Genomic DNA, 25,255 nt, shown 5'->3' on the forward strand with positions numbered 1-25,255 from the left:
CCAGCACATCTGTGGATGTGAGAAATCAGAGACAAGGCATAGAGTGCTCACTGATAACCTTTTATTATTTCTTTTTCATTTCCTTCTTACAAATTACTTTTTTATCAATTTAGCCAACCTGCAATTTGTAGATAATTCATGCTTAGTCTGGTTTAGTCTAGCTCAATACTATTTTATGTTTAATTTTCTTATAGGTGGTAGTTTTCGTTAAAGGAATAAAATCTGATTTTAATTTTGCTTAGTAATTTATGTTTAACAACTGGTCATGAATCTGAAAGGTTATAGAATTATAAGAATAGTGAGATATTTAGATTCTTGATATTTTGAATAGTGTACTATTTTCTAGAACAATTTTTAAAATTTAACTAGCACACAAAACCATGGTCACAAAAAACTTACTGTCATGGCAGAGTATGTTCTCTTGTGAAGAAATGAATTTCTGTCATATCCAGATTTATTTTTATTTTACCAGCAATATTGATTTAGTGTATACATGTGAAATCCATATTTCCATGTTCTGTAATTTTTCATTAGCAGTGTGAGAATTTTTTTCTAGGTAAACATTCTTTAGAGTTTCTATTTAGATAAGTATATATAAATTCATAAATATGTCTACATTTTGTAGGATTTTAGACTGTTACAGGTCTATGACTAATAGAATGTCCTTTGTTAGGTGCCTTTTAGACAGACTTGAGAAAATTTATCCCTTTTTACACTTTGTAGTATTCTACCCATAGTATCTATTTTTTAAATTATTGTATTAACAAAATATTGAACATATTGAACATGATCAGAATATTATGGAATTTCCCCCCTTTTTTTTATTTTTGGTCATTTCAGGTGCGTGGGAGCACTGGAGTAATAAAGTTCAGGAATTTGTTTATCCAACAGATCATGTCCCAGACTATGCATCTATTCTGGTTCCAAATGTTGATAATACCAGAACTCAGTTTTTGATAAACACAATTGCAAAACAAAAGAAAGTAAGTAGAGGATTACATATTTTAGTATATGCCTACCATATTAAATAAATAGAAAAGTACTTAAAAAGTACCTGGATGTTATAATTGTTCTTCATCTTCTAGTCATTGTCTCTAGTCATTGCTTCCCAGGTGCATCATTATATTGTTTTATTTTTATTTTCTTAACATGGACCCTCTAATTATTTTTGTTAAATAATTATTAGTATATTAACTATATATAAATATATATAAATATCTGTACTTATTTTTGTTCAAGAACAAAACTTTAGAATATAAAGGAAGGAATTTACAGGAAGCCTTCTTAGGGTCATCCACTAAAAGATACTGTTGCAGCAGATATGTCAGAAACTGGAAGAAGTTTGGCAATTGGAAGAAAATCCTCTAGCACATTCTTGTTTCTTCCTTTCTCTTTTAATTCTTCAAAGAAATTTCTTGGAGAATCTATGTGGAATGAAAAACACATATGGTGTCAGTGCATCTGGAGACAAGAAAAACCTATCCAAAAATGTAGCATTTAAAAATAGACACAGAAACTATTCTTTTCTCAAAAATAGGTCTGTTATGCATATATAAATATAAGTTTTGATATTACTTATGTGGTTTAAATATCTGTTACAGGCTGTTTTGCTCATAGGAGAACAGGGGACTGCAAAGACTGTTATGATTAAGGGATATATGAAAAGATATGACCCAGAAGAGCATTTGTCAAAAAGTCTAAACTTTTCTTCTGCCACAGAACCATTTATGTTTCAGGTGAAAATATAGATTTTAAGCACTCTTGCATACCATTTCCTTGCTAAGTGTATAAAGGGTACTTAATTCTGATGAGAAGTGATTTAGAAATAAATTCTAAAGGATCTTTTTTTTCTAAGTCACTTCAACATTTCAGAAAATTCTATAAAAAATAATTTTTGCAGATCAGAGTAAAATATAGCCACTCACATAGAGATACATATATTCATGATTGCTGTGAGCTTTTTCATTAGGAATTCTAAGAATGAATTTTTTTTTGCTAAAGACCTCTAATTTTCTTCTTAGATTTTTGGTTATACTTTGGGTTTTTTATGATTCTTTAGTACATAGTATTAATTTTAATTTTAGTTAAATAAAGAGCTGATATCAACCTTTAGATAATTTTTTCCCTCAGCTCAAGAGTAACTACAGCATCAGAAATTCAATTTTAAAGATCTCTAGCATGACAACTTTGTAGAAATTTCTCTTACTCTATGTAACTGGTAAAAATCTATATAAACAGAAAATAAATGCTGCTCATAGTTTTTTCAAGTGATTGAAAGGATGTTTTATAACACTGTAGTATGACTTGATACTACTAATTTTCTAGGATGTGATTCTGTAACTTAAATTAGCTTCATTACCAATTCAATGTAATGAATTCATAGTGATGAGCCTCTGGTAGAAAAAAGAATTAATTTTGAAAAATTTATTGATTGAAAAATCTATTCACAGAATAGGTCTTACAAACTCCATTGCAAAATTAGGCATATTTTTTAAGAACATAATGTAAATTTTATTAAGAAAATGGTGAAAAATAGTGAACCATACACCTATTTTAAATAAAAAATTCCAGACTCACAGAATGGCTGCTGAGTTTTTCCCAGTTTTTCCCATTTTTATGTGTAAGATCTCTGATCATGGTTTGTATCCAAATGTGACAAAATAAGGCAGCCACCCTTTCAGGCATGCAAGGCTTGTGGAACAGTCAGTATCTCTGTCCCAGTGTCCTTTGCCAAGCATGTTATGGGTCCTTAGAACACTCTTGGAAACAAATCCCAGGCTTGAGTCGGCTCAAGACATGGTTCACTCTGCTGGCTTCCTATGGAGAGATGTAGCAGAAAAAGAGGTGGAATGCTCCTAAACACTTGAAAGAGTTACACTATTTTTTTGTTTTAATTTTGAGTCACCATTCTGTGGCTGTTTGAAATGTTGTGTGATTTTGGATGCATTAGACATGCTACAAAGTTCTTGATTTCTTATGTAATCACCAGTTTCTCTTTTACACCTTAACCACATGTTCTCTGTATGCCTGTATCTTAAAATACTCATCAATCTGGTGTAAAAATGGGGCAAAAACATTGGACAAAAGATGTGTGTATTTTCTGTTTCAAAAATACTTTTAATACTTTTATCTTTATGACAGCACATGCTACATTACTCATATAGGGTGACATTTGTGCTTTTATGGAGAAAACATTGCTTGTCTAAGGAAAACATCTGGTACCATCTTGTAAGGTGTTTTTTATGTCATTGTTTATGTATCTTTAGAAATACTGTAGAGCTGTAGAATTTTGAAGAAACATTTCAACTATATATCATTCTTACTTGTCTATTGCATCCTCTTTCTTGCCACCAAAATATTAAAAATTTTACATTGTATCCCTCACAAAACACCTGGAAAATCATGATTAAAGGAATCTAAGTTGCCTCTGTGCCCTGCAGTTGTACTGCAAATATTAAACAAGTTATATTAGTAATTGGAATGATAATGCTGATAGTGAAACAATAATTTCTAAGTTTGGAAACTTTTTAAAAAGCTCTGATGGCCAGAGGTGGATTGCAGGACTGGAGTTGGATTCCTTAGGAACTGAGGTCCTTAATAGTAGAATTAAAGGTGAAGCTGCTAGCAAAAAGAGAGAATCATTAGCTGAGTGCTGTTGCAGGTTTTTCAATTATTTCTTTTAAATATTGTTGCTTTAGATATAAAAAGAGAATTTTCTTTATCTTTTTAGAGGACAATAGAGAGTTATGTGGACAAACGTGTTGGAAGCACTTATGGACCTCCTGGGGGCAGAAAGATGACTATTTTTATTGATGATATCAATATGCCATTTATCAATGAATGGGGAGATCAGGTAGACTTTTTTAATATTTACTACTTATTTTCAAATTTTTCTGGTCTTTCATGTGGACTTCTTATACATATACATATGCATATGCATATGCATATGCATATACATATACATATACGTATACGTATAAGAATATGTATAAGAAGTCCACTATATATATATATATATATATAGTGGACTTCCTAAATTTTTTTATTAACTATTAATTATTGGAAGTGCTTTATAATTTTGGTACACTGATGCACACAAAATAAGAGAGCAAATTATATTTATTGATGAAATATGTAATATAATGATGCTATATTTTACATATTCTCCCCTTCCTTATTTTTTTAAGACAAAAAGAAATCAGCACCATACTAAAGTAGCATATTATCAGTTTCAAGACTGACATTAATCTGAGAGTACTAGTAAAGAAATCTCTTCCAAGCGAAAGGCCAATACCTTGGAGAGAGAAATAAAGGATATGAAAAATTCAAGGCCTCCACGAAGTCTTGCATTATGGCCCCAAGACATGGCTGAAATATTTTTGGTGGTATAATGGTTTCTGATTGGTGACATGCTGCATATCATTTTGGTTTTGGTGGGGTGTGTGAGCACATGCATAAGGCTTGCTGAATATCATTGGAGCACTTGCTGTGGGGAAAACTCTGGAGCTGTAGAGTGGAATGAAGAGTGAATAGCCTTTCCAAAAAAGCATAAAAGAATCAGTTATTTTGCTTCAAAGGAGGCCCAAGAGTGAGTGGAAAAGCATAACTGCAACATTTGTAGCTGAATTTCCAGCAACAAAATAAGGAACAAAATTTTTCTCCCTCCATTAATTTCATTAATTTTGTTTAGTTCAAAAGAATACAAACACAATTTTGTGATATTATATGGCAGTAAATTTGAAATGTGAAAAAATTTTCCTGCCACTTAAAACCACATAAACAAAGATCTTCCATATTTCTAAGGAAGGTAGTTTAATCTGTTTTTAGATTAAGGTAAAAATATCTCTCTCTGGATTAGTAGAATTACAAAAATAAGTTAAATTATCATGGCGTGTTTTCTTCTTTCCTTGCATAAATTTCTAATTTGTACAACTTACATGAATTTTCAGATAACAAATGAAATTGTCCGTCAGATGATGGAAGCGAGAGGGATGTACAGCTTGGATAAACCTGGAGAATTCCTTACAATTGTAGATGTACAAATAATAGCAGCAATGATCCATCCTGGAGGAGGCCGTAACGATATTCCCCAGCGTTTGAAAAGACAATTTTGTGTATTCAACTGTACATTGCCATCCAACGCATCCATCGACAAAATTTTTGGTACTTTTTTCTTTGTTTTAGTACAGTTTATTTCCCTTTGTAATGGATTTAAAATTTATAAAAGTATGCTTTCTTTCTCACTTTCATCCTGCAAATTCAGAGTTCTTCCAGGAAAACAGCTAAAGCTGTGGTACAGCAAAAATAGTGCTGTGGAAGAGAAATTAATTCCTTAAAATGCTTGTCTTTCTAATTTTGGACAAACAAATATTAAGAAAGTAATGACATTTCCTGGAAGACTATGAGCACTGCTATTTCTGTGTAGGTTAACATTCCAACTCTGGACTGTCTGGAACGCACTCTGTTGCTAAATTTCTCAATTCTGGTAACTCTGTCAATACAGGATATGGGAGAAACCCAGTACTTACTGCCTGATGTTTCTATACCAACTCAGAAAAGCCATAGACAACAGAGAAAAATAATTTCACCTGTAATTTAAAATTATGTTTTACCAAGTATTGTTTTAAACAAGCACCTATTTGTCTTGCTCATGACCTACCTTATTATATCCTTCAAGCTGAGATTGTTTATTGTGTCTTGTATTTTTCAGGTATAATTGCCAATGGATATTTTCATCCCTGTAGAGAATTCAACCCTGAAGTATGTAGTATGGTGGAAAGATTGGTCTCAACAGGAAGAATATTGTGGCAGCGGACAAAGGTATAAATACAAGGAAAGTTTTATCTCTGAATACAGTGACTATTAGTTTAGTTTAGGCAACTATTCCCTAAAATCATATCTATAAGAAAAACACAAACAAAAAACCAGACCACTGAACCCCATCAAAAAAAGGAAAAGAAAAGAAAAAAAGAGATTAAAAAAACCCCAGAGAATGGGCTACAATGTTTTCAAGATGAAATCTGGAAAATATCAGATTTCAGTATAGAAGACAGAATAGAAATATCAGTCCATTCATTCCTATGAGTTAATTCATGTTACCCAAAGGTTTGATCTCCATAGCTAAGGGGCAGGAAGTGAAATTCTTTACAAATTATAATTTTTAATTTATGAACCCAGAGCAACAGGTGAAAAAATTGCATGTTGTAAATCTTGGTGTTCTACATTTAGTGATAGATTCTGCTTTTAAGGAATTAGATACTCTTGGTGACTTCTTATAAAGAGTTTTCCCACAGTATTACGTGTGAAAAGTAGTCTTTTTTGTTATTTGCATGTTTTATATGTGTTATTAATGATAAAGTTATGAATTTTATTATTAATGATTCTTTCAAGGTGTTAACTGATTTTGAATATTAACAATTTTTTTCTTTAGGCAAAGATGTTACCTACACCATCTAAATTCCACTACATCTTCAACCTTCGAGACCTTTCTAGAATTTGGCAAGGAATGTTAACTATAAAGGCAGAAGAATGCACAAGCAGCAGTGTTATCCTAAAACTTTTTAAACATGAATGTACCAGGGTAATTGCTGACAGGTATAATAATTATGGCATTTTATAGTTAGTAAATTTAGCCATTTACTTCATTTATGCTCATACATCTGTACAACTTCTAAATGTTATAAATCTTATTCGGCCAATATGAAAACTTTTATCTTATTTCACATACAGTCTGCATTGGTGTGTTATTCCAACAAATATCATGGTATATACTGATAGATTAACCCAGTATCTGAATGGAAAACATTGAAATATCTAGGTATTAATGTCTTTCAACCTACTTTTTTTCCCCCCCTTGGCTGCACTCAGCTGATTCCACTGTAGAAAAGAAAACTTTATGGTGTCCTAAATTTATACACATAGGATAATTTAAAATTGTTTTGCTCTCCTCACAGAAAAAAAAGGATTGCATGCTTATGACTAAAAATTGGCCCATTTCCTATAAATCTCTTTCAAAATATTCATAAAACAGATATAACTATGACCTGTATGTCTTGGAGACCACTATTATTTTTCTGTTCATTGTGCTTCAATTTCTTGTGAAATTCTAGATGTAGCACTAAAGCTGCTGCTAAAAGCCTGACATATACCCTCTACTACTGTGAGTAGTTATAATTATTTCTCTGTGATCAGAGAAGTCCATCCACTACAAAATGTTAGCAGTGCTGATATCTCTGTCTGATATTTCTCACTCTCTTAACTATCAAATATTATACAAACATACATATTTGATAAAATTTATGTCTATACATTTTTATGTGCAACAGAGTGCTGTTGAAATGAGACAGGAAAAATATTTAATTTTATTTTAAGCTAGGATCCACCCTACTAAGGCAAAAGTATCATACAGAATTATACAGTGTACTATTTTCTGCTTTAAATTAGGGAGCAGTATCACTGGTATTTATTGATATGTTAATATGTTAATATGTTAATATTGATATGTTTTTAATTTATTGTGGTAAATTAAAAATGCATGGAAGACATGTATTTGTACACATATATTAGAAAGAGGGAGACAGAGAGTGTAGTCATGCATTCCCTGTTTCCATGCTGCTTTTAAATTTCCTAGTGATTAATATTATAATGTCATTACAAAAGACCTCTAGCAATAGTAATGTAATGCATACCTAGGCTATCTCTACAAAAGTTCTTCAATTTAGTTTGTCTTATTTGAAAACTCACAGCACTGGGCTTCTTCACATTTGTTCTACTTTCCTCTCAGTTGTATCACTGAAACAAAAAAGAAGAAAATACCTGGAAACTGTTTTTTATGTACTTTGACATTTACAGTTGGAATTAATTTTTTCTGTGGATGAGGTGGTTCTTGTCTCTTGCATTTGCCAGTCACTCCTAAGTAGTATTTTTTGTTGCTTCACCAGTAATCATAAGCAGAGTAGTCAAAGGTCTGATCTGTATTAAAATCAGATTTAATCTCTTAAGGGAAGCAGATAAAGCTGTTTACACAATGAAATGTAGTCACTACTACATGTTTCCAGACTTTAATTAGTCCCCTCTACCCCAATGTGTATTCCTCTGCCAATTATGGGTTTTTGTGTAAGACTTGTTGAGAATGGAGTCAGGATGTAGTGCCATATACTACCTTCCTTTCAGTATTCCTTGTCTAATTGCAGTTCCATAGGCAGTGTTGTGATACCACACTTTTTATACCACACAAATTATGCTGTTCTACTGCAGGTTGAAAGATGAAGGCATTCACCCTTTTTCTTCCTTTTTTATCTGAAAAATTACATAGTCTGTTGTTGTCTCATTCTTGGTCAAACTTGGAAAATCAAATTATCTTGTTTTATATTTCATGTGACTGACTATTACACTTTATAGTATGGAAGCACTTTATTTTTGTGAATGTTGCCTAATCCTTGTCTGTGACCACTGTGTATTATGTATTGTCTAATACATATTTTTCTTTAAAATGTTACAAGTTTTGGGGTTTTTTTTTTGTTGTTGTTTTAGAGTTTTTTCTTAGTACTTAGATACCTGTTTTCTCTATATATAATTAGAAATATTATTTTTAATTTGTACTAATTTATGGTTTTCAGGTTTAATACACCCGAAGACACAGCTTGGTTTGAAAAAACTATTGATAAAACAATTGAGGAATATGTGGAGGCAGATTTAAGTCAAGTTCTCAATACCGAACCATATTTTGTAGATTTTTTACGGGATGAGCCTGAACCAACTGGTGACGAACCAGAAGACGTTGAGCTTGTAGCACCAAAAATTTATGAGGAGGTATATCATTTTAAGAATCAAATACTAGCCACCAAAGTTTTCCTTTAATTTTTAAGTGTGTTATATTGCTGAACTCATACAACACAGAGTTTTGTTAAATAGCTATGAAAATTTTTGTGAAAATATATCCAGATTTTTCTAGTTAGCATACAACAAATCATTTTAGTGATGTTAGATTTAATAATGACATATAAATGTTATCTATCTTTTCCTGTTCTTGTTGCTTCTTTTTTTTCTTCCAACATTAGCAAAAAAATTTCTGCGTAAACACAACAGAAATAATTATGGTGATTTAGCAAGATCATATCATTACACATGGCCAAAACATAAAAATGAAGTTTGTGTAGAAATATCAAGGGAGTTTTAAAATTCTGAAGTGCCCTACAAGCGTTGCTACAGATTTTTTCTTTTTCTTTTTTTCTCAGGTTCCAAGCTATGAATTCCTCTGTAACAAATTGCGGTACTATCAGTCCCAATACAATGAAAGTATTAGAGGGTCCTTTCTTGATTTGGTGTTTTTCAAGGATGCAATGACACATCTTATTAAGGTTTGGTATTGCTACTTTTTTATTTGTTTAGCTGTTGTAACAGTGTTTATTAGGGCAAGCTACTCTTAGAGGGCACATCGTGAAAAGCTATTCTTATCCCCAAACTGCTTTGCCATCTTTCCATGGTCATTTTTGAGAACTAGGAAAGAGCTACAGTCATTTTACCTGTTTGCATGTTTTACAATAAATTCCTTATTTAAATATCTGTTTAAACTTCTATGTATTCAGACAGATTAAAATTTTCCTCAAAAGGAAATGTGAGACCATAAATAAAGACATTTATATTGTCTATATAAAATTATTTTTAACCATTTAGAATTCAGAGAACACTTTAAATGTATCTGTGCCTGACAGGGCACAAAAACAACCTGAGATAGAATCTGACTGGATGAGACTGGATGACAGGAAATACAAATTGGGGCTGCAACAGAATCAGTGTGTAGGGTAGAAATTAGGGTAATGTGTAGGTCTCAACTAACAATCATTTGTTCTCCTAATCAGAAAAGAATTCATCTGAAATCAAAATCTGATTCATGGGGGTTAAATAAAGGCAAAGTATGAGATAAGTGTCTCAGCTTTAAGAAGTGTTATCTCAGGAATTGCTTTGACTGGATTGCTGAAAGACACACAGAAGCTGCAGTGAAACAAAAACAGAAGAAGAGGTTTTGTTTGTCTCTAGTTCACCTCAAATGAAGTAAACGTTTGTTTGCTTTGCATTTAAACAGGAGTAAATAAGTTTCTTTAAAAATATGGTTTACATGATGCTAGGTGCATTTCAGAAGACTGTGAAAGCCTCTGACATTCCATTTTTTATTGGCAAGTTTTAGCCAGAATATCCTTGATATGCAATCAGTGACAGCAGTGCTCCTTTCTACCTAAGGTGACAATAAATCTAGTCACCTACATAATTTCATATTTAGACTTTAATCTATATATCTGGAAAGCCTCATAAGGAAGTGTGCAGTAAGCTAAAATATTATAAAAGATAAAAATGAATATATTTCAAAGACTTTATGTAGATGCCAATCTTTTGAATTTTGTGCATAATTTACGTGTGAACCAAAATATAATGAAGATTCTTAATAGTGCACTAATATATCATAAACCCAAAGAATATGTGTCAAACAACAATAGAATAGAAAATTTGTAATTCAACTTTTATGTCTGGAGACTTGGTAAGAAAACTATCACAAAAGAAATATTGAAAGTTGATAGACTAGAAGATAACATTAAAGCATAGTTTATTTGTGTTAAGTCTTACTAAAAGACTTAACACGAGTAAAGACTAAAAGACAGACTACTAAAATTAGGAAATTAGTATGTTTTTTCTTCTAGCTAAAGCTTTTTATTAATATTTTAAACACATGCAGAATGATGCCTTCAAAATAAACTGGAGTTCAAAATATCCCCTTTCATGTATTTATGATTATAACAATCCCATATTCTTATATGCAGCTTCTTCATTAGCCACACAAAATTACTAAAGAATTTACAAGCGTTCTTGTGAGGAAAAATTTTCTGCAAGTATCCTTTTAATACTTTTTACATTGTATTATAGCAAATTAAGCATAAAGCATAAGAGATTTTTTAATTTTCCTAACTAATGTTCAACTTTATTACTGATATTTTTCTTTATTATTTCCTCTATAGGTTTCCCGAATTATTCGGACAGCCTATGGAAATGCTTTACTTGTTGGAGTTGGTGGATCCGGAAAACAAAGTCTTTCAAAGTTAGCCTCCTTCATTGCTGGCTATAAAATATTTCAGATAACTCTAACTAGGTAAGAAATGCAAGAAATATAGAAATCAGATTTACAGTATTGCTTTGTCTTTACTTGGCTACAGATTTTTCTATTTTTTTATTTTTTTTTAATTTTAATTTTGACACAATTGAAAAAATATTGAAAACAATACACTCTTATATACAACATTACAATGTTGTTGTACTCAACATTGGATTTATTTTGACTTGAAAAAGGTAGACCATGTGTTAGCTATTCCTGCACCAAAATATCTGTTTTTAAAAAGTATGTTTGCAATGTCATTTATGAAATACTATAATCCAAAAGAGCGGTATTCTGTATTGTTTTGAATTAACAAGTAATGTCCTTATCTCTCTTAGATCCTACAATATAACCAATCTGGCAGAAGATTTAAAAGAATTATATAGGACAGCTGGACAGGAAGGACAAGGTATCACCTTCATTTTCACTGATAATGAGATAAAAGAGGAATCATTTTTGGAATATGTAAATAATCTGCTGTCTTCAGGAGAGGTAAGAGTCTCAGCCTGACAGCCAATGTGCTCTAGAGGCAGAGTACTGTAGAATTTGTTCTCACTACTTTATTTGTCTTGGTAATACATTGTAGAGTAATTACAATTAAAATATTTCAACTTTTTTAAGTAAGGAGTGCTCTGGATATGTAGTTTCTTTGTTTCAGTGTAAGCCAGGAGAACATAAAAGAGCTGTGGTTAGTATTTCAGTAGCCTTTTATTAAATGATGATTTGGTTGCCAGTTCAAATTCTATGCTCTTCTGGAGTTGGACTTCTTAGATTTCAATGGAGTTTCATAAGTCTAAACTTGTGGTTTTTAGTCTAAACTGTGTATATGCAGAGAGAAAGAGATACAGATGTAAACAGGCAAATATTTATAAATTCTATAATAATGACATCCATGCAATTAATTATCAATTTCTTGCTTTGTAAAAAGATTTCTAATTTATTTGCTCGGGATGAATTGGATGAAATCACCCAATCCTTAGTACCTGTGATGAAAAAAGAGCTGCCTCGGCATCCTCCTACCTTTGACAATCTTTATGAGTACTTCTTAAGTCGAGCAAAGAAGAACTTGCACGTTGTCCTCTGCTTTTCTCCAGTAAGTTTTTTCTATATATCTGTTTTCCCTTCTTCCATAAGCAAACTTGCCTATGTGGTATAAGTTAATTATTCAAGTTTTATGTTTTTAAGGAAGTTCAAGATGCATAAAAAGATTACTGAAGTCTAGTTGTAATTGCAGAGATAATAAAAGTAATAGTACAGCTGTGAGAACTTAACAGCAAAATATTTAAAAACTAAATAATTTCTTACAAGTTAAACTATTTTCTTCCTCTCACATATTCTTTCCTAATACATATCAGTGAATGTATTTTTGTGAAATTATGGCTTTTAACGGGAAAACAATATTTTATTGGTAATTAAAATACATTATTTGATGCTTCAAAATATTAAAACAAAATATATTTGTAATGAACTTCTTTTTTCAAATTTCATTAATGTTAAATGTTAGCAATTTTGCAAAACTCTATTTGAGAAGAAAAAAAATTGCAAGGTGCTCTAAGCAGAAATTGATCAAGAAGAAAATAGACTATTTAATTGTTTGTACTAATTAAACACTTTCACTGACCTTTGCTTAAGAGTCATATTGCTAACAAACTGCGATTCTCTCTTCAGGTTGGTGAGAAGTTCCGTGCGCGTTCTTTGAAATTTCCCGGTCTGATATCAGGGTGCACCATGGATTGGTTCAGTCGATGGCCCAGGGAAGCTCTTGTAGCTGTGTCCAGCTATTTTCTGTCAGAGTTTAATATGGTCTGCCCTCCACCAGTTAAAACAGAAGTAGTAGAAACCATGGGTCTCTTCCATGACATAGTATCAGAAAGCTGTGAGAATTATTTCCAAAGGTAATATTTTCTACCAATGGAATAATTAATCTCAAAAATGTTGCTACTGACAGTGTTTTTTGAACTCCTGTTCTATGTATCAATAAAGGTATTTATTTAATAAAAAATAAATTTGCTATACCATTATGTCCTCAGGCCATGAAAAAAAATTGCTATTGTGTTGAAAATTCTTCATCTTCATTCCCACTATTCAACAGTCTTTAATATTGTCTATGTGGATAAAAAAAATGTAACTAAAAGTATAAGGGTTTGCATCATGAAGAAATCTGATTTTGAATGAATAAAGACTTGAGTTATATAATTTTCTCTTTTTGTGGAAGTGATCAAATAGCTGTATATATCAAAAATATATGTGAAGTTGATGTTGCCAATACGCTTTTGTTTAGGTATCGAAGACGAGCTTATGTAACACCTAAATCTTACCTCTCTTTCATCAATGGCTACAAAGAGGTTTACACTGAGAAGTTAAATAGTATTAACGAGCAGGCTGAACGTATGCAAACTGGTAAGCAAATGCATTCCATGTGTGGTCTCAAATGATCTGTGTTTTTAACATTAGACTTCTTTTTCAGCGATCACCTACAGGGAATCACAGTCCAGAAGTGGTAGTATATGAGCACCTTTACCAGACACTCCCCCAATCACAACCTCATAATGATTCTCTTGTAAAAATACCTCAAAGAAGCTGCCAGCCTAACCACTCAGCTCAGCATTGTATTGAACTTTAATATTGGCCTACCAGAATTTTTAATGGAAAGTAGAGCCTGAAAATGGGCAGAGGTAGCATCTGATTTACTGGTGTAGAGAGAGGTAATTGTAAACAGTTATTAACTTGTTTCTGGGGTCTATAGAAATTCTCACCATGCAATCTGTGTGCTTCACATGTGATTTATTTTATATTTCTGCTGTAGAATAAGTAGTTGTTACTTGGGGTCATTTTATAGCTGTGGTTCTGAAATATAGAAAAGTATGGTTGAAATATTCTTCAGACATTTTAGATATCTGTTTGAAATGGCCTAATTTTTGGCATCAATATTTAATGATTTCAGAACACCAGTTTTCTAGTGTTTTCAGTTTTCTCCGGTTTGCATCTAGACATGCTTTTGTAAATCTGTAAAGTCAACTGAGCACCTTGGGAAACCTGGCCTTTATCAGAAAAGATATTGCATACCAATTCAAAGGAATAAAGAATTCTACATGATAAGATTTTTCATACAATGGTAAAGAATGTGTCACTTTACCAATGATTAACTGGTACCCTTTACATGAAGAAAAGTCTAGAATAAAAATGCATAGGTATTTTATTCATAAATTCTTTACTGAATTAGAGTGAACTCTAGAAGAGTAAGTGGTCCTCAATATTTTCAAATTGTGTAAGTTTTGCTCTATGGATCTGTTGCCAGTTCTTGAAATCCGAATTTATCCTCATTCTACTTTGAGATGGGGATGAAGTCTGAGAACCTTGACGATTCAAAAGACTGGGGTTGGTTTAGGTTTGTTTTTTTGTATTCTTTCTACAGTTTTTTTATTTCCAAAATAATTCAGAAGTAGTAGCATAAGCAGCTTAAGCACTATCAATGAAATTTCATATGTAGATTTTCATAGCCTCTGATGTGTTATTACAAGTTCCTTACATGTTCTGCTGAAAAAAAATGATTGTGTACCAGTGAACATGTGAATGGATATGTTCTACTGCAGCATCTGCATATCTTTGATGCATAGAAAACCATGTCTAATGAATGCCAGTTAGAAAATATTCTAATTATTTTCACTTGCACAGTTGGTACTTCTGTAATATTTCTTGCTGAAATTATTCAGGGGACCTCAATAAGCTATAAAGGTTTCTCATTTATAATTGAATTCTTCAATTCTCTTTGATCTGCATATTCCTATTTTCTTTCCATCTTTCCTTCTCCACACTCTAGGCTTTTAGCAGGGAAAAGTAAGGCAGCAAAGGGTACCATTTTCCCTTTTGTGGCTTCTGGGTTGAAGGTGCTGGATTGGTGGTGTAACTAGATGATATTGAGGGTTTCTTCCAACCTAGGTGATTCTGTGGTTATGTAGAATGGCAGCAACCTAACCAAGAGGCAGCTGTGTCAGAACAAGGGATATGCTGGGAGAGAACTGTTTTCTGTTTGAAATGGGGTAGCATTAAATTGGAGAGCCATCACAGAAATATCACACATCCAATGTGTAGCTGCAAGGGTGTGCTGACTAAAATCCTTAGGGAGAGAAGGCAATAAAGGGATTTACTTCCAGAAAACTTGTAGGATTTAAAGATTCAGTGATGAGGAAGAAATAGGCTGGAGAGGCTTCAGCATGCAATGAGGAACTCAGGAATGGCCACAATTTCTGTGCTTAAAGTCTATGAGCAAGAGAGAAGAGAAAAAAAGAACCCATGAGTGCATGGGAAAGACAACATATAACTATACAGGGAACAAGCACATCTCTTTCTGGATGCTCTCAGGCAGATGGTGGGATTCTTGGGGTGTCCTGTGCAGGGCCAGGAGTTGGACTAGATCATCCTGATAGATTCCTTCCATCTCAGCACATTCTGTGATTCCATGGTTCTATAAAAGGCTGAGTGGCCTCTGTGGGTGGCCTGAGTGGTTTCTACAGCACACAGAAAAGCTAGGATGGGACTGGCCCTCAGCACATAGGTTCTATTTCACCTTCTCTGTCACCAGGGACAAGAGAGGGTAAACTCAATATGCAGGAGCTGGAGATCATAATTATGCTGGGATCTTTAGGTCCACTTTTGACTCTACTTTCCAATTTTTTCTAGAAATGACTCTATTACAAATCAACCATGGATCCTTAAGTAATTTATTCATGTAATGACACAATGAAGCATCGTTCAGAAATTCTGATTGTCTCATGACTTTATGATGCAATATATATGTGACATAGTTCCTTTTTTGTTGTTTTTGTTGTTGTTTTCTTTTGAAGAATTAATCTTATTTATCATGATTTTCTGCCTTGGAAAATTACTTATATCTATGAAAAGTGAACAGTAGACACAATCATAGTATGACTGCTTACATCCACTTTCTCTCCCTTACATAAAATTGAATGAGAACACAAGGTACAACCTATGAGAGATCTGGGCTTACGTTGTGTGATCTAACTAGGAAAAAAAAGGTTTCTGTATTTCTGATTTTTATCTTTTACTTAATAGGTCTGTCCAAGCTGATGGAAGCCAGTGAATCTGTTGCTCAGCTCTCTAAGGACTTGGCTATTAAGGAGAAGGAGCTGGCTGTGACTTCTGCTAAGGCAGATAAAGTAAGTGAGTGTTAAATAACACTAGAAAATACAGCGGGTAAAATACTACTGCATAATTTTATCATAATTTGCAAGAATTTTCCTCATCTAAAATGAGGTTTTACTCTCTCTATAGTTTTGATTTATATATATATATAGCTTCTGAAAGTGAGGTGATTTTAAACTGCAGCAGAGGTTGAGTGCTTTCCTTGTCCTTCTCCCATTTCTTACCCACTCAGATAAGCATCAGATTTCATTTTTTCCATATTTTTTTGTCCTAATTAACATAATTAAATTTGGGATTTATGTGCACTTACTAGCATAGAAAAGTTAACATGATATTGGGACTTTTCTACTTCAAAATTCCTTAGAAAAATGTTCATTGCAGTCCAGTTTCAGATTTTGTCTTTTACATTACCAAGGTACCTGTGTGTTCATGAGAGCAGTGATCTGGTAGAAATCTGGTTTCCAAAATGACTCTCTGGAAAGGGATGCTAGGGGATGGATCAGTATAGGCATTCTGTTTTCTGAAAGATACCGTAATGCTCTGATGGTGCATATTTAATATGCACTGGAGAGTGAATTTTGGCTGGTGATGCCTTTAATCTCATAAGAGAGAAATATGTGACAGAAAGGGATGAAATTGAACTTCTCACATTTAATTTTTATTCAATAGTTATATGATACCATATATAGTTAGCTATAGTTGGGGTTAGATTTATATACTTATTAGCTGTTACATACCTATTTTATCATGTGTCTGGTAACATTTGTTCCACCATTTTGATTTATAGATTTTATGTGTTTATTACCAATTCCAGGTACTAGAAGAAGTCAAACAAAGTGCTGAAGCCGCAACCAAAATAAAACTTGAAGTCCAGGAGGTGAAAGATAAAGCACAAAGGATCGTGGATGCAATTGATATAGAAAAGCAGGAAGCAGAGAAAAAACTGGAGGCAGCTAAACCAGCACTAGAAGAAGCAGAAGAAGCTTTGAAAGTGAATAAATTTCATTTTTATTACTACAGTATTATTTGCATCACCTGTGAGAGGCCAGAGCCGCCAGCACACAGCTGTCTCTTGGTATTAACTGCTGTTGCTGGCCATGTCTCTCAAGAGTACTTAAGGCACACATATTTTAGTTCAAACACATAGGGACTGTTTTATAGTATTTCTTCCCTTCCATCTGAATACTTGATCATTATGAAGGTGGAGATCTTTCCAAAAGCTACTGATGCCGTTAGAATATCTGTTATTCTGAATTCAAGGGGATACTTCTTGTGCTAACACAATGTTTTAAATTCAAACTTAAGTAGTTACACCTGTCTTTTAAGACAAATAAAAATCTATCTCTTCCTTCACCAAAAACCACAATGCTTTTGATTTTAAGACTAAAACAGGAAACAAAGGGGATTCAGGGCAATCAGAAGCAGGGTTCAGGAATCTGGATGCATTACTGTGCTACATAATTTCATTATTCTGCTCTGAACAGTAAAAAACCTCTGAAATCAGAAATCAATCGTGGCCTTCCATTCCAGTGTTATAAGAATTTATGTGAAAGAAGTTATTGAGTAGAAAAAGCAAAAAAAGGAGCATTGATTGCTCTTACACTGATATTTAGATAATGAGATAAATGAAACTTCCAGAAATAGTCACAAAATTACTAAAGTTTCACCAAACTATGAAACTTATTAATTAGACCAGGTTTCTCACTTTTTTTGATGTATCCTCAATACAAATGCACCTCAGAGAAAAGTACTACAAATGAACATGAAAATTAAGATATTGAATGGGAAAGTAGAATGATGGTATTGATGCAGGATTCTATTGCACCTTTCTTCAAACAGACCATCAGACCAGAGGATATCGCTACTGTTAGAAAACTTGCAAAGCCTCCACACCTCATTATGAGGATCATGGACTGCTGTCTGCTACTATTTCAAAAGAGAGTGGATCAAGTTACCATGGATCCAGAAAAGCCTTGCTGCAAGCCATCGTGGGGAGAATCATTAAAAGTAAGTAGAGTTCTCAAACGGTGTTTCTTAAACATCAGAAATAGCAATTAGCTTATCAGAGAACATTTGATGCTATTTACCCAAAACATGACAGAATTTTATTGAAAGGCAAACATATTGTTTTAAGATAAACTGTATCTGTATACTATGTCTAACCGGTAGAAATAGTAGGTGAATTGCTTAGAGACTTTTGCAGCAGAAGCTTTAGAGTTTAACCCTTCCTGGCACATGGCCTGATGGTAACAGTAACAAATAGTGCTCTTGCATTTTATTTGGACTTTTGCAGTTAAAAAAGTCATCAAAAGCTTTTGTTTTCCACTGATATAATAAAATGAGATAAGCAGTTATTCCATGAATTGCCTTTAGCATGCAAAAAGTTTGTTAGAAAAAATTAAACCAAATTATATCACTTTTCAGAATTTAGATAATACATCACAACTGCCAAAGATTTTTTTTTTTTCATTTAGTTAAGTTACAAATATATTTCTGAGTCTTTCTTTGGGTCAATTTTTTAAATTAAATGATGCTTCTGTAGTGCAACACGGGAATATAGGAGATGGAAAGTACATCAGTAACTTTTGAATCTAGTTACTGGAGTGTAATTGGTTAAAACTTCAAAATAACAGAAGGTGTGTGGGAGGAGTTACAACTGAGTAGCACACATATAATATTAGCAATATGAATTACCTCTTTTTTACAGAAGAATTTTAGGAATGCTTTTTAACAGCTTTTACACCTGTGAACAAGAATTTGAATGTCAAATATGTAAATAACTCGTGTGTTGTTTTTTAAAGCTTATGAGTGGCCCGTTCTTGAACAACTTAAGGAACTTTGCTAGGGATACAATCAATGATGAGACAGTAGAATTAGTCCAGCCTTACTTCGAAATGGAAGACTATACACTGGAAAATGGTAAAAAGGTGTGTGGCAACGTGGCAGGACTCCTCTCTTGGACAAAAGCCATGGTGGTATTTTATGGTGTTAACAGAGAAGTCCTCCCTCTTAAGGTAATACATCCTCTCTTGCTTTGTGTTTGCTTACCAGTGGCTAAAGAGGGTAGGAGCAGAAACAAAACTATTTTCTCCTTGATTCTAGAGAGAAAACAGAACAAAAAGTTAGCCTAGACTAAATTTATGTGATCTGGTTTACTGTGTATAGGGAAAGGTGTTTTCAGTCTTTTTATTATGTTATAATTGCTTTATAATTGTTTTTAAAATGTTGTACCAGGATCTTCATTCCTTCTCCAGAGGGTCCTGCAAACAGGGATTTGCAGCTATTTTAGCATTTTTGTTTTCTCCTGGTAACTTAGAAGCAGTAGAGCACTGACATCTTGCCTAAATATTGGCTTTCTGAAGAGGTTCAGAGTTCACGTTAAAGGAGCTATGTTGCAATAGTAGGGAGCAAAATAAGGAAAACACTTTTAAGAGTAAATTTTTACTTTAGTGTGTGTGAGTGTTCTTTTTCAAGTTTATGAAACTCAGTCAGTAATTTTTTTGTTCTACACAAACTATTTTATCCTTAACAAACTATTTTATCCTTAAATATAGCACAATTAAAAAAATAGTAAAAGCGGTGAGCACATGGCAATCCCATTTTTTTTCACATTTTGTCACTGGTAGAAGTGTTCTTTACAGAAGCAACAGTAATACAAATTAACATTTTTAAAAATAATTTCATTTCCTGTGTTCACCATAAATATAATTTTAGGAACAATTGGAAGAGTCATTGTTTTAGGACCCTTTCCTAGTGTGTAAAAGCACTATTGTTAGCTGATAAAGGACCAGTCTCCTGTTGTGATTGCTGGTCACTACAAAATTCACTAATGGAAGAGGAAAATACATATAGTCAAGCAAGAATACTGAGTGATTGTTCTTCTAGTCTAACCAATTTGTACAGATCAGGAACCTTACTTCCTTAACCACCTTCTTGAAATGTATTTTTTTAAAAGGAATAAAATTGACAATATATAGTAGAACTTCAGGTGCTGTATTGTTACTGAACAAAAAAAATCTTATCTTTGGTATATATGTGATATAGTTTTCAGCTTAAATGTTTTTTCATGTTTCAATGTTTTCAACTTTATATAAAAGTTATTTTGATGTACTGTTGTCTTGTGATTACAAGCTAAGTAGGCTTAAATAGTTCATTGAATTATCTTGAAATCATATATATGATTGAACTTCTAATTTTTTTTTCTCCTTTGCAGGCTAACCTGGCAAAACAAGAAGGTCGCCTGAAAGTAGCTAATGCAGAAAAAGATAAAGCTCAGGCAGAATTAGATGAAAAGCAAGCTGAACTGGATAAAGTGCAGGCAAAGTTTGATGCAGCAATGAAGGAGAAAATGGTGAGATAAAAGTATTTTAGTCTTACCAAAAATTCTTGTACAATATTGTTATGTAATTAGAATTTGCTGCAAACACACATTTACCTGACACCTTGAATAACATGGCTGAGATTCAGGTGTAATAGTAAGAGATTTAAGCCTATATCTTCTTCCTGTGAAGAGGAGCATATTAGATGCCCTGAAGTGTCAAATATGTTAATTTTGTTGATAAATATTAATATTTATTTTATTAAATCAGTAAAATAGTTATAATAAATATAAGAGGATGAAAAGTATATAAAATAACTCCACCATTTTGCATTTGATGCTTAAGTAGGACATTTTTTTAATTTTAGGACTTAGAGGATGATGCAGAAACATGCAAAAGAAAGATGCAAGCAGCCTCTGCACTTATAGATGGACTGAGTGGTGAGAAAGTTAGGTGGACTCAGCAAAGCAAAGAATTTAAATCTCAAATTAAAAGGTATCAAATCCATTACAGAAAAACAAAAAAGAAAATGCTTGTAAAAACTGAAGTGTTGGTAAACAAGTTAGTAGCTTTAATTGTGGTACTTAATTTTCTTCCTGGAAATCTTAATATAGCAATGCAATCAAATGAACTACCCTGAAATTTGAATTTTCCTCCCATAAGTAAGAATACATGGGTGCTGAGTACTAGTATTTCAGTTAAGAACAATACCTCTGATTTTGGAATTAGCTTCCAAAAAGATTATTACCAGGGCTGTTATGTATCTGTATTACAGCTGCTTCTGCAGTCACCCCAATACTGTACATCCTTCTGATGTCACTGGGGAAGTGAAAACCTCAGATAAGCTCAGCTTCTGTAGAAGACTTATGTTACTACAAATTTGCTATGGGCAAAGTGCGCATTTCTGATGGGAGTTTCAATAGAACTAGGTTTGTATCCTTGATAAATACTGTATTTCAGACATATTTTTAAGAAATAAACCATTTTCTTAGCTCATTTATGAAAAAAAGAATAGCTGTCATTAGGGCTTTTTTGTTTTGTAGGGGTGGAGATGGTGTTTTCATAAAATATTACTCTTAAGTTTTGCCTCAAAAATGCTCTGGAAACAACTTTTTTTTTTATCTTCTTATGTTGCAAAAGCCGGTTGTAATGAGAAATTGAATTTGTGCTCCACCTTTTAATGGTGATTTTTCTTCCTTTTCTAGACTTGTGGGAGATATATTGCTCTGCACAGGCTTTCTTTCATACTGTGGACCTTTTAATCAAGACTTCAGAAACCTTTTGCTCAAAGACTTATGGGAAACAGAGTTGAGAGAGCATAAAATCCCCTTTTCTGATGATTTGAACCTGATTTCTATGTTGGTAGACCCACCAACAGTAAGTTCTTGGTGCTTGGAGGGTTTAATTTGAATTTCTGTTAGCATATTCTACAACTGCTAGCCAGCATTATGCCTGCTTAGAGAAGAACTATAATCCCCAGTATTCTAAATATTGCTGTGCTGGGTAGTTCTGTGGTTTCCAAATGCTCCTGGCAATTTCCACTAAATCTTGGTGTAATAATAGTGACAAAACCCAAGAGAAAGAGGTGATGCACAATAGAATTTCTCACCCCCTGCTGACCAACACCCAGTCAATCCCTAAACCATGATGAAGCCTCTTCTGAGTAACTCCCCCAGTTTATATAGTGGAGATGGCATTCTGTGGTATGGAATATCCCTTGGGCTGTTCAGGTCAGCTGCCCTGGCCATGCTCCCTCCCAGCTCTTTGTGCACCTGCTCTCCCACTGGCAGAGCACAGGACACTGAAAAATCCTTGCCTTGGGGTGAGCACTACTGAGCAACAGCCAAAACGTCAGGGTGCCAACATTACTCTCACACTAAAGCAGAAAAACACAGCACTGTACCATCTACTAAGAGAAAATTGACCTTTATTTCGGCCAAAGGCAGGACATTTCTAAAACAGTGGGTTTGGTCATCATTTAAAATAGACTACATAAAGTCCTTTTATTCAATGTAAATGTATTAGAAATGGGCAAAGAGTAGGAAGTACCAGAATCTTCAAGTTTCCTTTAGGAAACATTAATTCCCAAAAGCTCTCTTAGACTAGTTTTTGCTTAATTTATCCCAATGCTTAATTTGTCTGTCAAGCTGTCTTTTAACATTCTTAGACTCTAAAATATACTTTTTGTGATTCTATACAGTTTAAAAAAATCCATAAGAATAAAATTCTGGAAATACTTTTATACTTGCATTAATACTTCTTCAGCAGGTTCAGATATGCATTCCCTTTGATGTCCCTGTTACTTCTCAGAAAAATTTTAATTGAAGAAAAATTCCTGTGATAATTTATTTCAAACCACTCCTTTTTCTTCATCTCTCTCTTTTATTTTTTCTTTTTTTAAATCTTTTTTCTTTAGATTAGTGAGTGGAATCTTCAAGGATTGCCTGGAGATCACCTCTCAATTCAGAATGGTATTATTGTCACTAAGGCATCAAGATACCCACTTTTAGTAGACCCACAAACTCAAGGAAAAGCATGGGTGATACAAAAAGAACAGGATAATGAATTACAGGTAAACAGTGTCTTAAAGGAAGGGTGTGTGCTCTATTATACTCCTTCACACATTATTACTTTAGAAGGAGGTTGCATTTGAGTCAGTGTGATCTGTGATAAGTTTAACATGTATGGAGACTGACAATTATGTAGATGCATCAGCAGGGAACTTGAGAAGAGCTGTAAATCCCACTCAAGGGCTTGGAAAAGACTATCCAACTTGTATGAGTTCTAGCAAAAAAGTATAAAAGTATTTTGTTCAAGATGGGTAGGTATGGTCCCAACACAAAAGAAGACGAAGTGATAATTAAGAACAAAAGAGTATAATATGAAATTATTAAATGAGAGTAAATTGAGCGACTGTTAGTAAGATTACAGATAAAGGCAGGATAAGTTACAGCTCTGAAAATAGAGGCAAAGTGGCTCAAGTGTTGCAGCCCATAATTTAGGACCTGAGAGGATATTCATAATAAGGTGGTCACTACAAAAGGAAGTTGAGGAAATCCAACTGAAGCCAAACCCATGAAAAATTTGCCTATCCTAACATTACTGCAGTCTTCATAGCTCTTTTACAAGTTAAGCCAATATGCTAAAATGCCTGCGCATGAAGTATAATACAAAGATGTTCATGTGTCACTATTTGCATCACAAATTATTTTTTCCCAAATGATGTGACATGGCAAAAAGAAATTGCATTTTAAAACCCTTAGCCTGAATTCTGAGAAAACTCATATGTCCTGAATATCAATACATTTTAGAGGGTTTAGAATTAGTTAATTGTGTAGCTTACTATTTTATGCATGCTTTTTAATAATTTCATATAGTATGAATCCCATTTCATGAAATATCAATCTGAATTCATAATATTGTAGCAGTGTTTTAGACTGAGTTCAGATTTCTAGAAGGAATTTCTCAGCACTTCAAAGCTAAAATTAGAAAATCTAGTCCTTCTAGGACATAGAACAGAAAATTAAAGGCTAAGTGTCTCTGATTTCTAAAATATACATAACATCTTTAATATGCCATAAGCTGGATCAGTTTGATTTAGTACATTATTACTCTCATAATGAAGTCCTGAGGATTCAGTTACAGCTAACCTTTTAATTCACGTTTTTATGGTACTTTTCACCATACACACAGAAGTATTTCTGCATAAATTGCTACATGGTCAACATTTATAGCACCTGCTTTAAAATGCAACTAACAAAAACAGTCAAAAAATTTCCATGGTTAGGTCTGTGGTTTTCATGTAAGACTGTGAAGAAATGCTTTGTCCTTACAACAAATTTATAATTTGCTTTTTGAGGTAACAACTCTGAATGACAAGTATTTCCGGCAACACCTTGAAGACAGTCTTTCACTGGGACGATCGCTCCTGATTGAAGATATAGAGGAAGAATTGGATCCAGTCCTTGATAATATATTAGAAAAAAATTTCATAAAATCTGGATCTGCTTTTAAGGTTAGTAATCAAACAAAAGAAATTGAAAAGGTAGCTAGCCTTGGGACAAATGTTATTTTATCATTGTTATAAACACCTAGGTAAACTCTGTATTCAGTGGAGACTTGTAAAGAATCAAACTGAACTAATAAAATATAACAGACAGAGCCTCAGCTGTGTAGTAAGTTGGCAAGTCTAAACTATGAGTTTAACTGCCAGGGTTATTACTGAAGTTTCCAAACTGGAACCAATTATAAACTTATTGGATTGAATGCTTAAAATTCTTTCTACTGATTTCCAAGCAGTGCAAATATGCTTAAGGAAGTGGTTTGGTCCTACTCCTTTATAAGCCAGGTATTTGAAGACATCTTGGAGACTGAAAAGTTGGAGCCTCATTTGCCCCCCACTGTCCCATGGCAGATGATCTTTCAGGTCCTTTCCAACACCAGCAATTCCGTGATTCATACTACAATATACAGTGATCAGATTTCCTCGTGCACATGCAGCTGTTGAGTTAAACTGCTGTTTCAGAATATCTTAAGTCTATAAAAAATTATTTTGAACACTTTGAATGAATTTTTACTTCATTTGGAAATATTCTTTGAAACCTGCTTAGTCTTAATAAAGATAAAATTT

At 33.2% G+C, this 25,255-nt stretch overlaps 1 protein-coding gene across 1 annotated transcript in view; it reads left to right on the forward strand.

Annotated features, from left to right (window-relative positions):
* Nucleotides 1-25,255, forward strand: part of DNAH8 (dynein axonemal heavy chain 8) — a 113,732-nt gene that overhangs the window by 64,312 nt on the left and 24,165 nt on the right. The window contains exons 53-74 of the mRNA XM_064707016.1: nt 841-983; nt 1,602-1,736; nt 3,731-3,853; nt 4,950-5,163; nt 5,711-5,820; nt 6,431-6,594; nt 8,619-8,811; nt 9,237-9,359; nt 11,010-11,140; nt 11,482-11,635; nt 12,072-12,236; nt 12,812-13,038; nt 13,425-13,543; nt 16,217-16,320; nt 17,121-17,297; nt 18,146-18,313; nt 19,108-19,320; nt 20,520-20,657; nt 20,993-21,120; nt 21,831-22,002; nt 23,042-23,197; nt 24,485-24,640. Coding sequence (XP_064563086.1) covers nt 841-983; nt 1,602-1,736; nt 3,731-3,853; nt 4,950-5,163; nt 5,711-5,820; nt 6,431-6,594; nt 8,619-8,811; nt 9,237-9,359; nt 11,010-11,140; nt 11,482-11,635; nt 12,072-12,236; nt 12,812-13,038; nt 13,425-13,543; nt 16,217-16,320; nt 17,121-17,297; nt 18,146-18,313; nt 19,108-19,320; nt 20,520-20,657; nt 20,993-21,120; nt 21,831-22,002; nt 23,042-23,197; nt 24,485-24,640 — 3,413 coding nt within the window. The remainder of the gene's footprint in view (nt 1-840; nt 984-1,601; nt 1,737-3,730; nt 3,854-4,949; nt 5,164-5,710; nt 5,821-6,430; nt 6,595-8,618; nt 8,812-9,236; nt 9,360-11,009; nt 11,141-11,481; nt 11,636-12,071; nt 12,237-12,811; nt 13,039-13,424; nt 13,544-16,216; nt 16,321-17,120; nt 17,298-18,145; nt 18,314-19,107; nt 19,321-20,519; nt 20,658-20,992; nt 21,121-21,830; nt 22,003-23,041; nt 23,198-24,484; nt 24,641-25,255) is intronic.

This window comes from Zonotrichia leucophrys, chromosome 3, assembly GCF_028769735.1.
Source record: "Zonotrichia leucophrys gambelii isolate GWCS_2022_RI chromosome 3, RI_Zleu_2.0, whole genome shotgun sequence".
In the NCBI taxonomy this organism is placed as follows: Eukaryota; Metazoa; Chordata; class Aves; order Passeriformes; family Passerellidae; genus Zonotrichia; species Zonotrichia leucophrys.